Source organism: Lycium barbarum, chromosome 2 (assembly GCF_019175385.1).
Source record: "Lycium barbarum isolate Lr01 chromosome 2, ASM1917538v2, whole genome shotgun sequence".
NCBI lineage: Eukaryota > Viridiplantae > Streptophyta > Magnoliopsida > Solanales > Solanaceae > Lycium > Lycium barbarum.
In genome coordinates this window covers 20,119,717-20,133,844 of record NC_083338.1, presented here as the reverse complement: position 1 = coordinate 20,133,844, position 14,128 = coordinate 20,119,717, and the positions used below count along the sequence as shown (strand labels likewise).

Here is a 14,128-nt window from a genome sequence, read left to right as displayed (position 1 = left end):
CGGTTTCTTCGGCATAACCATACAGACAATTAAACTTTCACCAGTTTGATTGATGAGTTGATCAGAAAATATGTAAAATAATGTTTGACAGTTTGTATAATTTGAAGTAGTGTAGTGTCCGTTTGGTTTGAAGGAATGAAGGTGAAATGACGAAGATTCTCTTGAAATGTTTGGGGGAAATTGAATATTCGTAAATAATAGCCCTCCGTCAGCATAACGATTGTCTTAATTTCTTTATTATTTTACCTCAAAAAATTAATACATTTTTATATTTAAATTTTTTCTTAAACTTTATAAGATTATTTACGGTTATATAAAAATCTAGGACTTATACTTCATAAGTCCTCCTTTATCTCATAAATTTTGTATCAAATTAAACTACGACAATTTTGTTGGAGATGGAGGGAGTAATAGAGTTTGATTGTGATTAAGTTAAATAAATCATTTATCAAAATACACCTCAATTATTATTAGATGGTCCGAAAGGGACACCAGAGATTGATCAGAGAAATGTTAAAATAACACAATTTGTAATATTGAAGTAGTGTTTGTTTGGTTTGAACTTTGAAGGGGTGAAGATGAGATGACGAAAGATTCTTTTTTTAACAAAAAGGGATTTAATATTACAAATTATTACTCCCTTTTCCTTTCCGTTTTTAATTTGTCTTAAAAAAATGTTATTTTTCTATAATTAGAAATAATTTCTCATTTACCCTTAATAAAATAATTTATAGTCACATAAATATATAAGATTTGTTTTAGACTAAACACAATAATACATCAGGTCTAATACTATCGATTTTTCGAGGAATTCGTTGTTGATAAGACTTGGTGTAGAAGTGAGCGTGTGTGTATTCGGCTATCTCTCTCGCTCTCTTCTCAGGTGTTTTGAGACAAATGGGGGGGATTTGGGTAAAAACGTTGGAAAGTAACGGGTTATTTTTTAGTAAATTAATTGGCGGTGGCGGACGACGGTGGAGGGCGGTGGACAGCGATGAGAGTGGCGGAGAAGAAGAAGAAGAAGAAGAAGAAGAAGAAGAAGAAGAAGAAGAAGAAGAAGAAGAAGAAGAAGAAGAAGAAGGGGAAGTGGTGGTTTGATGGAGAAGAATATTAGGTATTGTATTTTTTTTTATAAAAATACATGACAAAATTTAATTTGTATGATTTTTACACTAAGATTTAAATGAAAAACAAATCTATTCACACACATGGCGCCTTTGCGGACTGATCAGGAGTCCTAGTCATACTTCCAATCATAATAAGGACAATTTTAATAAGTATATTAATGGACGGGGCAAATTTGACCCCTAACTCTAACGGAGGATAAATTTAATCTATAAACCATTCTTGGAGGGTAAATTTGATCATTTTTCCTTCCTTAATTCATTTTTGTTTTTATCCCCCTAGACCGGACCGAGGCATTTCCCGTAGGTAGATCAATTTAATTTTGCAATGCTCGATGCTATCCACTTCTTTTATCTTTTACATCTTACGCAATTTAATTTAGCATACACTTATTCAGTTGTTTTGTTACAATTTTTGAGCAAGTTGTCAGCCAGTAGAATGTACTAGGTAGAGGAAGGAATGAGGATGATGAATGTTAAAATACCCATAATATTATCCTTTGGTGTAGTTAACTCCGTTAAAATTCTGTCAATAATTTGATTAAAATTACATATTTAGCTTAATTGAAGGTTAAAAGTGTTCAGTTAAATGCATAAAAAGTAAAATCAGAATAAAGCAATAATACAAGGACCGAAACAAGTAATTTCATTTTTTTTTTTTTTAAATTATATCATTTTAGATGGGTACAAATTAATGATCGATTGTTGCTAGACTTTTCCAATTTATCTACCTCGTGTCGCCCTACCAAAAAGAATTACGCCCTATGTACCAAAGGCAACGGTGGAGTTTGAAGTAGAAGTTTAAATGCATATAATTTTGGGTATATGATCGTCTACTAACTTTTCAAAACAAAAATTTGTATATTAAAAAAAAACAAAATAATAGTACTACACTCGTGGATTAATTTTGAAACATAGTTGTAAAAGAAGTATTTGACTCTACAATAATAATAGTGTCATATAAAATCGGATCATGAGAGTTAAAAGGTTTTTTTTTTCTTTCCAAAAAAATTCCAAGATTATCAAAGTAGATGCTAAATCTGCGAGATCATTGGAAATAATCAAAACTTGAACAATAGATGTAGATCTATAAGAAAGCACAGAGAAAGAGATAAGATTTTTTATTGATAGTTCATAATATAAGGTTTGGTCCAGGTTAGCCAGTTATGCTTGTCGCAGGCACATGCTAATTTTTTGGTCACAACAATAAAGCACTTTTTGATGATATATATAAAGAAAAATGAATAAAGTAGAATTATTAAAAATAAAAATAAAAAGAATGAACAATTTAGAAAAATATGGACAAATGAGAAAGTCCACATTGAGAAATATTCCAACTTCTCTCCATGCAGGAAGAATACCACTTTGTCTAAGTAGACAGAAATTGACCCAAAGAAACTTCTGTAGGAAAATTGTTCAATAGAAAACTGGAAATCCTGAAAAGAAAAATTGATGCTTACATTTTCGAAAATACTAAAGGAGGAGCAGGAATAATGGAATATCAGGAACAAGGAAAAGGAGAAATGTGCATGGGAGAAATCAGAGTAAGGATTGCATTCACTAATAGTACTTCTAATCGGTCAGTTCAGTTCGATTTTATATGCTATCGATTCGATTTATCGGTTACAAATTTGTAAACATGCTAAATCGATAACCATACCAATAAACTATTCATTATTGGTCAAAAAATGTCTTCTAGGGCCAAGCTCTAAGCTAAAACTTATCTGTGTATTTATTTCCTTGTACTCACTATGTCCCAACTTATGTGATACATTTTCCTTTTTAATCTGTCCCAAAAAGAATGATACATTTCTATATTTAGAAATAATTTAACTTGAGACTTCTTCTTTTACTCTTAATGAAATGATTTGCCACCACACAAATATCTATGACTTGTTTTAGACCGCAAGTTTAAAAGTCGCCGTTCTTTCTTAAACTGTCTGCATAGTCAAACTATATCACATAAATTGAGCCGGAAAGAGTAACAAATTATAAAATTTCTCTATCTCCAATTAGAAATTCTTCAAAATTTGAGCCTCAAAACTTTGCTCCTACTCTTCAAGTTTCCTATTTAGGGGTTCTTCTTAGGTGTTTTCTGTTGTACAAGAAACCATGTAGAGTAAAGAAAAGGTTAATAAACAAAGTAATGAATTAGTTAAGGAATATGTATATGGAAAGAAAACAGAGAAAGCATATCAAGAAAGTTCTCTTGAGAATTTTTGTGTGTTTATATAAACTACAAACTTAAAAACCTTTCCATCAACAAGAACAAAAGCCTTGAAGCAACAAGATTACACATTAGCAAAAGAAAGAAGAAAAAAATGCAGAAGATGAATTCAAAGGGAGCTGAAGTTGCTACACCCACTCAAATATATGAAGATTTTGTGCCATCTTCAAAGCTAGTTAAGGAAGAACATTCTGACACTCTTCACCTTACTCTTCCAGGTAAGTCATTTTCCATCATTAAATAGATTATATCATATAAATATTGAAGTGACGCGGAGTGGGGATACATATAGCCGACTCCAACTTGCTTGGGAGCCTCGAATTAGCTGCCAAGTTCTTCTATTTGACCCGTCCTCATCAGCCTGCATTCCGTCATGGGAGTCACATACACCCCTGAGATATGCCCTTCCCCGCTGGAGTCCATAAAGGGCAAATATGTGACACTCTAAAAAAAATCCCACAAGGACATAATACAGAAGAGACGCTGTCCCTAGTGACGTGCTTTATAGCTGTGCAGTCCTAGGTCCAAAGCGGACAATATCACTAGTGGGATAGCTGGACGGGCTATTACATATATATGCATTGTATGAGTCCATCTAGTGCATGTGCAACTATTACTTATATAACATTCAACAAAAACATGAAACGTTCATAATCCGATGAGAATGTCACATAATCTCACAATATCTCATTCTCATGCCTTATGTCACCTAAGATATCTGACAAGTCATGTATCCGCTTCATAATTTTCTTACTTTAACCTCAATTATTGTCTTCTATCTTCAGCAATGTATTGATTTCATATGTACATTGAAATTCCACAGGTTTCAAGAACGAACAGATGAGGGTTCAACTGACCAAAACAGGAATTCTGAAGATCAGTGGACAAAGGCCAATTGGGCAGAATAAATGGCAGAGATTTCAGAAGGAATTTCCAGTTGCAGAAAATTGTGACCAAAGCAAAATCAGTGCAAAGTTTGAAAATGGCACACTTTATATTAAACAACCAAAACTGATAACTTCATCAGTGAAAAAAGATAAGGAATTGGCAGCCACAGAAGCTGAGAATAGCCCTGCAGCTAAAAGACAGAAGATCCTCTTTAAGAGATGAATTTAGTAAGCAGGAAAATGCTGATATTAATACACCTGCTAAAGAAGAATTAAAGAACAGTAGTACTAAAACCAGTGAGCAAACAGAAGCTAAAAATCTTGCAGGAAAAAAATTACCAGCAGATGAAAGTAGTTCAAGTAGTAGTTCTTGCAGTGAATCTGAAAGCGAATCGATTGATGATGAAACGATCGGAAATGCTAGTTGTTTGGCTGCAAGCCTGAAGAAGCCAAGGAAAGTGATGAAAATGACTCTTGTTGCTCTTTCAGTTCTTGGCATTGGGCTCTATGTTGCCAACGTGATGAAGTCTGCAAATGAAGCTGAAAAATGAGAATAGTCTTTCTGTAGACAAAATTGGTTGGGATGGTTTGCATTTCCTCCCAGCTATGATTGTAGATAGAATAACTAGCAAAGGATCCCATTTTCATTTTTAAACTGTAATCAATCAATCTGTTATGAATCTACAAACTTACTATACAAATTCAAGCCATAACATTCTAAGTACTTATTAATATCACTTTCCTGGTCATTTAATTTCCAAATAAAGGAGTTAAACTTCTTCCTGAATATGGTAATACGATGCTCTATAGTTCCTGAGTGTAATGACAATAACTTGAGGCATGTAGAACTGTAACCAGAAGCTTTAGACCAACCAAATAAGAATAAAATACTTGTCATATGTAGCTGTCCGTATTAATTAGAGAGGTCAAGCTACACTCAACTCAAAACAAAAGAAGCAACTGACTTTACATATGCAATGTTGATAATTTCTTGGTGCTAAAAGTTCATTTCAGCTGGATATCCATGTCAAACCCAAGTTACATTACATTATAAGCTTTGGAAAAAGGACAAACTGGTTCTACAAATTCTATTGCTCCTTGAGTATTGTTTTTTCACGCCCCAAATTTTGGGGTGAGGCGTGACACGACATTCGATGCCTCTAACTTTGACTGCATGAACCAATTTAATATAGTTAACCCATGAAAATGCATGTTAAACGTTATGAAAATATTCATGTTTGAAATAACTGTATCATGTAGCTCATTAGCCAAATCATAATCTTGTACACTCAAAAGTATGATTCTTACAACATGTGTGCAGAGGTGGAGGTAGAGTAGAAGTGTGAGGACCCACAGCTGGGCGCTGACCATACTGTGAAACCCCTGGGTATCTAACCCCATGAACATGCGTACATGACATGACATACTCAGGTATTGTGCGTGAGAGGGTGCTTAGCCAGTTCGATATACGCTGTAGCGGCTGGTATCGAACCCGCGACCTTGCAGTCACCTTTACATTCCCCTGAGGGAATCGACTCTTACCAATGCAGCTCAATTGGTAAGAGTCGATTCCCTCAGGGGAATGTAAAGGTGACTGCAAGGTCGCGGGTTCGATACCAGCCGCTGCAGCGTATATCGAACTGGCTAAGCACTCTCTCACGCACAATACCTGAGTATGTCATGTCATGTACGCATGTTCATGGGGTCAGATACCCAGGGGTTCGCAGTATGGTTAGCGCCCAGCTGTGGGTCCTCACAAAAAAGGCGACTTTTTGTCGAGGATCCGCAGACAAAAAGTCGTCTTTTTTGTGGGGACCCCTGGTGGGACCCTGGCCCTGGTGGCCCATGCATGCTGACATGTCATGACATACTCAGGTATTGTGCGTGAGAGAGTGCTTAGCCAGTTCGATATACGCTGCAGCGGCTGGGATCGAACCCGCGACCTTGCAGTCACCTTTACATTCCCCTGAGGGAATCGAAGCTCTCAATTGGTAAGAGTCGATTCCCTCAGGGGAATGTAAAGGTGACTGCAAGGTCGCAGGTTCGATACCAGCCGCTGCAGCGTATATCGAACTGGCTAAGCACCCTCTCACGCACAATACCTGAGTATGTCATGTCATGTACGCATGTTCATGGGGTCAGATACCCAGGGGTTTCACAGTATGGTTAGCGCCCAGCTGTGGGTCCTCACAAAAAAAGGCGACTTTTTTGTGAGGATCCGCAGGTGTTACCCATACATGCTGCGGGTTGCCCCCTCATATATGATCTACAGTTGGGCACTAACCATACTGTGAAGACTACTTGGCCATTGTATGTGAAAGGGTGCTTAGCCAGCTCGAGAATACACGCTGCAGCGCCTCGAACCCGCGACCTTGCAGTCACTTTTGTCCCCCGAAGGAGCGCCTCTTCCCAGTTGAGCTGCAGCTCAATTGGTAAGAGTCGATTCCCTCAGGGGAATGTAAAGGTGACTGCAAGGTCGCGGGTTCGATACCAGCCGCTGCAGCGTATATCGAACTGGCTAAGCACCCTCTCACGCACAATACCTGAGTATGTCATGTCATGTACGCATGTTCATGGGGCCGAGGCCCAAGGGTTTCACAGTATGGTTAGCGCCCAGCTGTGGGTCCTCACAAGTAGGTAGGGGTCAAGAAGAACCCTATATTTGTCATAAAGTACAAAATATTTAGTACCCAGTAACTCAAAAGAGCTAGAAGCAGAACTCGTAAATTTCAAATTCAAGATCTGCCTCCGCATGTGTGCATAATAATAGAAAAACTCATGAACTAGCTAACCTCCCACAATGTATAATAGAATCCTCTAGAGTGGTGGTTGGCTCACCAAGTGTAGACTGGAAATGGGAAGTCACTAAACTCATGGCAACGTCGTCTAATGTGCCTGTAGCTGTAAACTGGCAATATAGCAAAGTAAAGTCTGAGTTCATGGTAGGTACTCAGTGGGCATCATAGACCCCGACTAAAAGGTTGGAATGAGACTTTTTTTAAAAATAATGCAATAATGGTACAAATCATGAAGATCTGTTATGAAAAATCTAACCTTAAAATTAAAACTGCAAATGTGCCCTTACGCCTGAAACATAGTATAACTAAGCATAAAGTACAGTGAGTGCGGAGTTCCTTTAGACACTAAAATCTTCATCCTCCTCATAACTGGCTCATGTGATGTATCATGACAGACGACCAATACACCCATCGTCAAGGACGTCCCACCACATATAAGAAAATATTTCTTATAGTAGAAAAGCTAAAAATATAAATATTTGGTCTTTTTTTTACCCACGCTCCTTAGGAGTGTAAAACACATTTACCATGCCACAAAAGCATAAAAAGGTTATTAATTTTACTTTCAACTGATTTATGGGGATGTTAGGACCCTCCTAAAGTTTCATGTCTTTTTTGGAAGGAAAAAAAAAAAAGATCACAGTTCAAAAGGATTCCTCTATTTTCTCCCTTCTTTTATATGTTACGTGCATAGAGGGTATCAGATGAGAAAGCATTCACTAGCATAAACAGAGTTCCTTGCCCCGATCCTATATCCCCTCGTTATAAATTATAGACTTTCCATATCCCCAATTAGCAATTCTTGAAAACTTTATTCCTGAACTTCAGGTTTCCTAGTTAGGAGTTCTTCTCATTTACAAGAAAACCCTGAATAGCTGAAAGGAAAGGTTTATAAACAAAGTAATGGAAATTAGTTAAGGAATATGTATCTTGAAAGAAAACAGAGAGAGCCTATCAAGAAAGTTCTCTTGAGGATTTTTCGGTGTGTATATAAACTGCAAACTTAAACCCTTTATTCCATCAACAAGAAGAAAGCCTAAAAGAAAGGATTTCAGATTAGCAAAAGAAAGAAAAGAAACACAGAATATGAATTCAAAGGGAGCTGTAGTTGCTACACCAACTCAAGTATATGAAGATTTTGAGCCATCATCAAAGTTGGTTCATGAGGAAGAACACTCTGACACCCTTCACATAAATCTTCCAGGTGCTTTTATTCTTCCTGTCATTAATTTTCTGTTATCCTCCTCCTCCTCCTCCTCCCACTAGTGACGGATCTAGACTAAATGCGGATTTGGTAGAATCTGTTGCATCTAACTTGGACTATATATGTGCGTGTGCGAGGAAAAATGGCACATATATAAAGATCAGAACCCACTGACTCTAAATTTTGGATTCGCCACTGCATCTAACCAAAATGGTGCATGCATACACTTGCTCTTTCTGGATGTTAGGAATTAAAAGGCAGTGAGCGCACCTCTTAATATTTATACTTACCTTTAAAAAAAATCTTTAAATGTTATATAAAACATATAGTATATAGTATGAGTGCATCTAGCGCACATGCAACTAGTGGTTATGTGTTGGATTCTCCACCAGTGATGTTAACCTTACAACATGATGATAAATTACATACTTTCATGCCTTTTGTCACCTGAGATATTTGACAAGTCATGTATCCACACCACGCATGATTGTTGTTACGTTCTTTATAAGTTTCATAGCTAACCTTAAAGATAATCTTCTGTCTTCTGGAACATATTGATTTCATGTACGATTAATTATAAAGAAAATGGATATTGAGCTTAACTCACTACCAAAAAAATTTCTATTTTCCCACTGAAAAATGTCCAGTGGCTATTTCCCACTGAATATTGGTGGGAAAAACCTAAACAATAGAGTTTTCATTCGGAAAAATTAGGAAGGGTCCCAGTGTTTCAATGGGAATCTGTTTACAACCATGGATTTTTCCATTGAGGTGGTTTGGTGGGAATGAGGTGGAAAAATCATGTTTTATAGCACAAATTTCCCACTGAATGTCGGTGGGAAAAGCCTCTATTTCTAGTAGTGACTCAACCTGAAAAGTTAACTTATGAAATGATACAACTTCTTATTCCCTCAACCGATATGGCACACTTTTAACAATTACATACTAATAAACATTGACAAAGCACAGGTTTCAAGAGGGAGCAGCTGAGGGTTCAACTGGCCATAACAGGAATTCTGAAGATCAGCGGACAAAGGCCAATTGGTCAGAATAAGTGGCAGAGGTTTCAGAAGGAATTTCCTGTTGCAGAAAATTGTGACAAAAGCAAAATCACTGCAAAGTTTGAAAATGGAATTCTTCAGGTTAAACAACCAGAACTGATAACTTCATCAGTGAAAAAGGATAAGGATTTAGCAGCCACAGGAGCTAATAATAAACCTTCAGCTAAAAGACAGAAGACCACTTTACGAGATGAATTTGCTAAGCAGGATAATACTGAAAATACCGCTGCTAAAAGGCCAGCAAAAGAAGAACCAAAGAACAATAGTCCCAAAATCACCGAGCAAACAGAATCTAAAAGTCCTCCAGAAAAAAAATTACCAGCACATGAACGTAGTTCAAGTAGTAGTTCTTACACTGAATCTGAATGTGAATCGACAGATGACGAGACAGATGATGAAACAGCCGGACATACCAGTTGTTTGGCTGCAAACCTGAAGAAGCCAAAGAAAGTGATGAAAATGAGTCTTGTTGCTCTATTGGTTCTTGGAATCAGCCTTTATGTCGCCAATGTGATGAAGTCCCCCCAGTTATGATTGTGAATAGAATAACTGAAGAACTATCCCTTCATTTCTAAACTGTACTCAGTCAATTTGTTATGAATCTTAAACCATCATTTGAATAAATCAGAAGTGCTAATGAGGTGAAATGGTCTTCATCTCATGGCTCACTAAAGGTCCGCATCATTTGAACGCATTGTCTATAGGCTGCAACGGCCTCTACTTGCACGGTTGAGCAGCTACCTACCAGATTATTTACTGATTATCATTTTTCATTGGATTTCTATTCCAAGATTATATGCAAGCATATTATGGAATGATCAAGCAGTACGAGTGTAAAGATTAATGACATGAACAAATTTATACTTTTTTCACCTGATCCTGCAGAAAACAGCAACCACAACTAAACAGAATAACAACAACATCTAAGGGGCGGGAAATAGAAAAGAAGAATATGAAGAAGTTCATAATAGTACCATTTAACTTCCAAAAACACTTATAATGTTTCAGAAAATAAAACATTTATACAAGTACTTTAAATAGATGCTAGCTATAATCATCCTTGATTCAGTTAAGCCTCTGTGTTTAATAGGACGATAAACGTAAGTACTTAACATGCCTCATTAGCCACACTTCTCGTTGGGGAATTCCAAGCTCACAACAGCCCACTTATCTTCAGCAATAGGAAGCACAATAGTACCCCTGGGGAAAGGAGGTAACTTTTGGTTTCTGCAGTCGTCCTTGCACTAGAATTTGCATTCGAGAGAGTAGATGATTTGGATGGTGTCATTGCAGCTGATGATATAGTTTTACTACGAAAATTGTGTGATGATTCCACTGAAGAACATGATTTCTCGTTTACACTGAGCTCTTGCATGTCCCGAGAAATCGAAGATGCATTAACCATATCCTTTTCATCTGCCAAAGCCATGAATACTTTAGTTGCATCAGAACTCCAGTAATAATAAGACATTAACAACAGTCTTATAATATGAGACAAACCTCTGAATTTACAACAGTCTTATAATATGAGACAAACCTCTGAATTTTTCTTGATCAATAGAAATGGACAGTGAATCCATGATAGGTTCAGTTTTGACAATTTCACCTTCAAAGTCCGAGGAAACAGTTGAAGGATTACCAGCAAAGAAGGATTTGCCTGAAATTGAAAAAAAATATAGAAAAGTAAAATTATCAATAATCTTCCAATTGCAATAAAATGTCATTTTTAAGTTGATCTCAAGACAACCAGCTATTAGCCTGAACAAAGTTCACTTATGTCCGATTGGCTCAAGTGTAAAGAAGGCAGAAGAAATACTTGCATTTTGTCAAAGCAGTATAAGCAACCTTGGCAGCATTTTCTTCTGCCTGTTTCTTGGACTTTGCACCATCTCCGCGAAATATTTCTCCTTCAATTTCCACACTTGACAAGAACGTTAAATTGTGAGGCTCACCAACCCCGGTTGTTCTATATTCAGGCAAGCAAATTTCTTCATGTTGTGCCAGTTCTTGCAGGAAACTCTTGTAACTGCTGGCATTACTCTGGGCCAAAAAGAATTTTAAAAAAACAGTAAGGTCACTTATTAGCAGTACAGAAAACATAAGAGTGATGCATGAATGACATTATCAATTGTCAGTTTCCCTGCCGATCACCAAAATGAAACCGAAAACACTAGAAGCAAACAAGACAGGTTGACTACTTAGGTAGAATTTAAGTTACACTGACAGAGGAAACAATTTTAAACCATTAGTGTAGTTTAACCTATTGTGGTAGGTTAATTACTAGTTCTATCAGGTGACCAAGTAATGCTTGTCATAGAGATTTACCATTTACATCAGGTTACTAAGTAATACTTATCATAGAGATTTGTCGTTTCTACCTGGTTACCTTTTCATGCTTATCATAGAGATTTACTTTTAATTACCTTGTCAGTGACCTGATTGTGTGAATACTTTTTACATCTTAGAACATAAACTCAGATAGATAACAAGAGGCTATTACCTTTTCAAAGGAAACGGTTATCAGTGTCATTAATGCAAGCTGTGCAACAGAATCTTCTGCTTCCCCTGCAGACTTGTATGCTCTGGGACTTTTGAACAATTCACCAGCCAGTGTCACAGTTGCCTCGAAATAAAGATCTCGAGATGAACTCTTCCTTTTGCTTTGGTACACAGGTACACCAAGATTTTTTCTTTTTGCATAAATCTGCAGCTTTGTCTTGTACTGGTAGTGAGAATCTTCTGTAACAAAAGAACCTTATTTAGACATTCAAGGGGAAGCAGAACTACACGGTGTAGAAGATAAAGTTGCAGAAAGTACTTCATACACAACATGGGGGATAACGTTTTACTCAAAAAAAGAATTTGTAAAGTACAACCTTTTGGTTTAAGTAGCAACTAGGAATCTCATATTCCTAAGTGTGCTTCAACTAGTTTAGTTGGAAAAAAAAAAAAAAAAAGGTCGTGTAACTAGAGATCACAAAAAGTAGAAAAAGCTTTCTGGATACAAGAAAGATCAAACTGCATACATTCAACAAATGCTCAAGCAGCAACAGCATCCACAAGATATTTAAGTGTTTGTTGTTTGCTGATGCTAATACAGAAAATAACAACCGAAGCATCTAGTGCATCAACTGCTTGCAGCAAGGTATTACAACAGACGAAAAAAATTATCTTTAGAATGAAGGATTATTAGATGAATATAAGAAGCAATAGCAAAGATTATTACCAAAATCTAAAATAAAAGAAAATTGAAGTGTATTTTTTATCAAATGGAATATCAAACCATCTTAAACTCTTCACCTTGCTTGATCTCAAAAGGAAATTGGCATGCTTCCTCAGTTTTCGTTATTCCACTACCTTCTACAGTTGGAAGTGAACCACCTACTAAGTAGAGAAAAATATCTACTTTAAAATATTACAAGTTAAGCATCTGGTGCATGAATCTGCTTGCAGCATGGTTTTACAACAGAAGGGGAAAAAAACAAAAAAGGATATAGAAAAATCTTGGATGAATAAACAGTGTCCACAAAGGTAATAACTAATGACACCAAAATCTCCCCCCCAAAAAAAAAACCGCAAGTATAATCAAATGCAACAGAAAAACCTTCTTAAACTTATCACCTTGCTTGACCTCAGAAGTACGTTTATCCTGCAGACTTTGGCATTCTCCCTCAACTTTTGTCAGTCCAATAGCTTCTGTAGTTGGAATTGAACCGCTTAATAATATAAGTAGAGAAACATGTGATTTACGCTTAAAATTTGCTCAAGTACTCCTTGCGAAAAGTTTACTATGCAACTTCAAGCCATATTATTCTACTTATTCCATTTCACTTCTCTGGCCAATTAATTTCAAAAAGAATTAGTACGAGTAATATATTTTACATATACAATGCTGGTAATTTCTTTTGTTCAATCAATGGCAGAAGCTATTTTTCTATCTGAACATTGGACAAGCTTAAAGCATAAAGCTTGCTATCTATTCTAGAACTCCTAACAATAATGTGTCAATAATCCTAGACAAGCACGAAGAAAGAAACGCAAGGAATGAAATGTTAACGAGCCAATCATTCATTCTTAGTTTATGGACTAGACATTTCTAACACCTGATATTCATACTTAGTTTTACGCATTAAGAAAGCATCGTCATTTTCTTGAAACAATACAAGAAGGGGAAATTCGAGCATATCAAAGCAAACTTCAAGCTAAGTGTCAAATATCAAGCAACCAAATAAATTCATTCGGCTCTCCTAATAAATTCAATATTCAAAGGATTCATCATAGTTAAATTATTTTATGTTGAGAACATAACCCCTCTCCTTTATCCGGACTTCGGATCTACTATGTCTTAAATGCACATACACGGATATAAACAAACTTCAGATGTGAAAATGAGGGAAAAGTAAAAAGAGCAAAAAAATGATTTGTCTATAACAAACTTGAAATAAAAAAACATCAGACCAGATTTGAGTATTTGAGTTCACAAATTCAAGAAAATAACTCAAGGGGAAGTCTAAAATCAGAGCTCACATGTGAAACATCATTATATACTACTCATACATAATCAAACAAACACTTCAAGACATGGTCATTAAGAGATATATAAAGTTCATGTATACCAGAAGTAAAGTGAAGGAAAGCAAACTTAGCAGCTTCATTATGGGCTTCCTTAGATGATTTGCACAAAGTTGGAGAGTCAAAATTAATGCCATTGACAACCACAGATGCTTTGAATTTTGGGTCGTGGTCTTCTCCATCTTTCATACAACAGTATTTAGGTAGTGCCCATTTCTTGTTTTGACACACTTCTTGCAGCTTTGACTTGTACAT

The 14,128-nt window shown here is 36.3% G+C and overlaps 3 protein-coding genes across 3 annotated transcripts; 2 read left to right on the top strand and 1 right to left on the bottom strand.

The window, feature by feature from the left end:
• The first annotated feature begins 3,371 nt into the window (after positions 1-3,371).
• LOC132629383 (inactive protein RESTRICTED TEV MOVEMENT 2-like) lies at positions 3,372-4,473 on the top strand. Its single transcript, XM_060345048.1, has 2 exons — positions 3,372-3,569; positions 4,175-4,473. The coding sequence occupies exons 1-2, from the start codon at positions 3,446-3,448 to the stop codon at positions 4,459-4,461; spliced, it is 411 nt and encodes a 136-aa protein (XP_060201031.1). The 5' UTR covers positions 3,372-3,445; the 3' UTR covers positions 4,462-4,473.
• Positions 4,474-8,122: 3,649 nt separating this feature from the next.
• On the top strand, positions 8,123-10,013 carry LOC132628442 (inactive protein RESTRICTED TEV MOVEMENT 2-like). The gene is made up of 2 exons (XM_060344221.1): positions 8,123-8,240; positions 9,210-10,013. Exons 1-2 carry the CDS (start codon positions 8,123-8,125, stop codon positions 9,833-9,835), a joined length of 744 nt encoding a protein of 247 aa, XP_060200204.1. The 3' UTR covers positions 9,836-10,013.
• Positions 10,014-10,205: 192 nt separating this feature from the next.
• LOC132629382 (double-stranded RNA-binding protein 1-like) lies at positions 10,206-14,128 on the bottom strand. Its single transcript, XM_060345047.1, has 7 exons — positions 13,918-14,128; positions 12,923-13,018; positions 12,602-12,682; positions 11,802-12,040; positions 11,122-11,341; positions 10,814-10,958; positions 10,206-10,752 (listed from the first exon to the last, which is right to left on the bottom strand). The coding sequence occupies exons 1-7, from the start codon at positions 14,126-14,128 to the stop codon at positions 10,455-10,457; spliced, it is 1,290 nt and encodes a 429-aa protein (XP_060201030.1). The 3' UTR covers positions 10,206-10,454.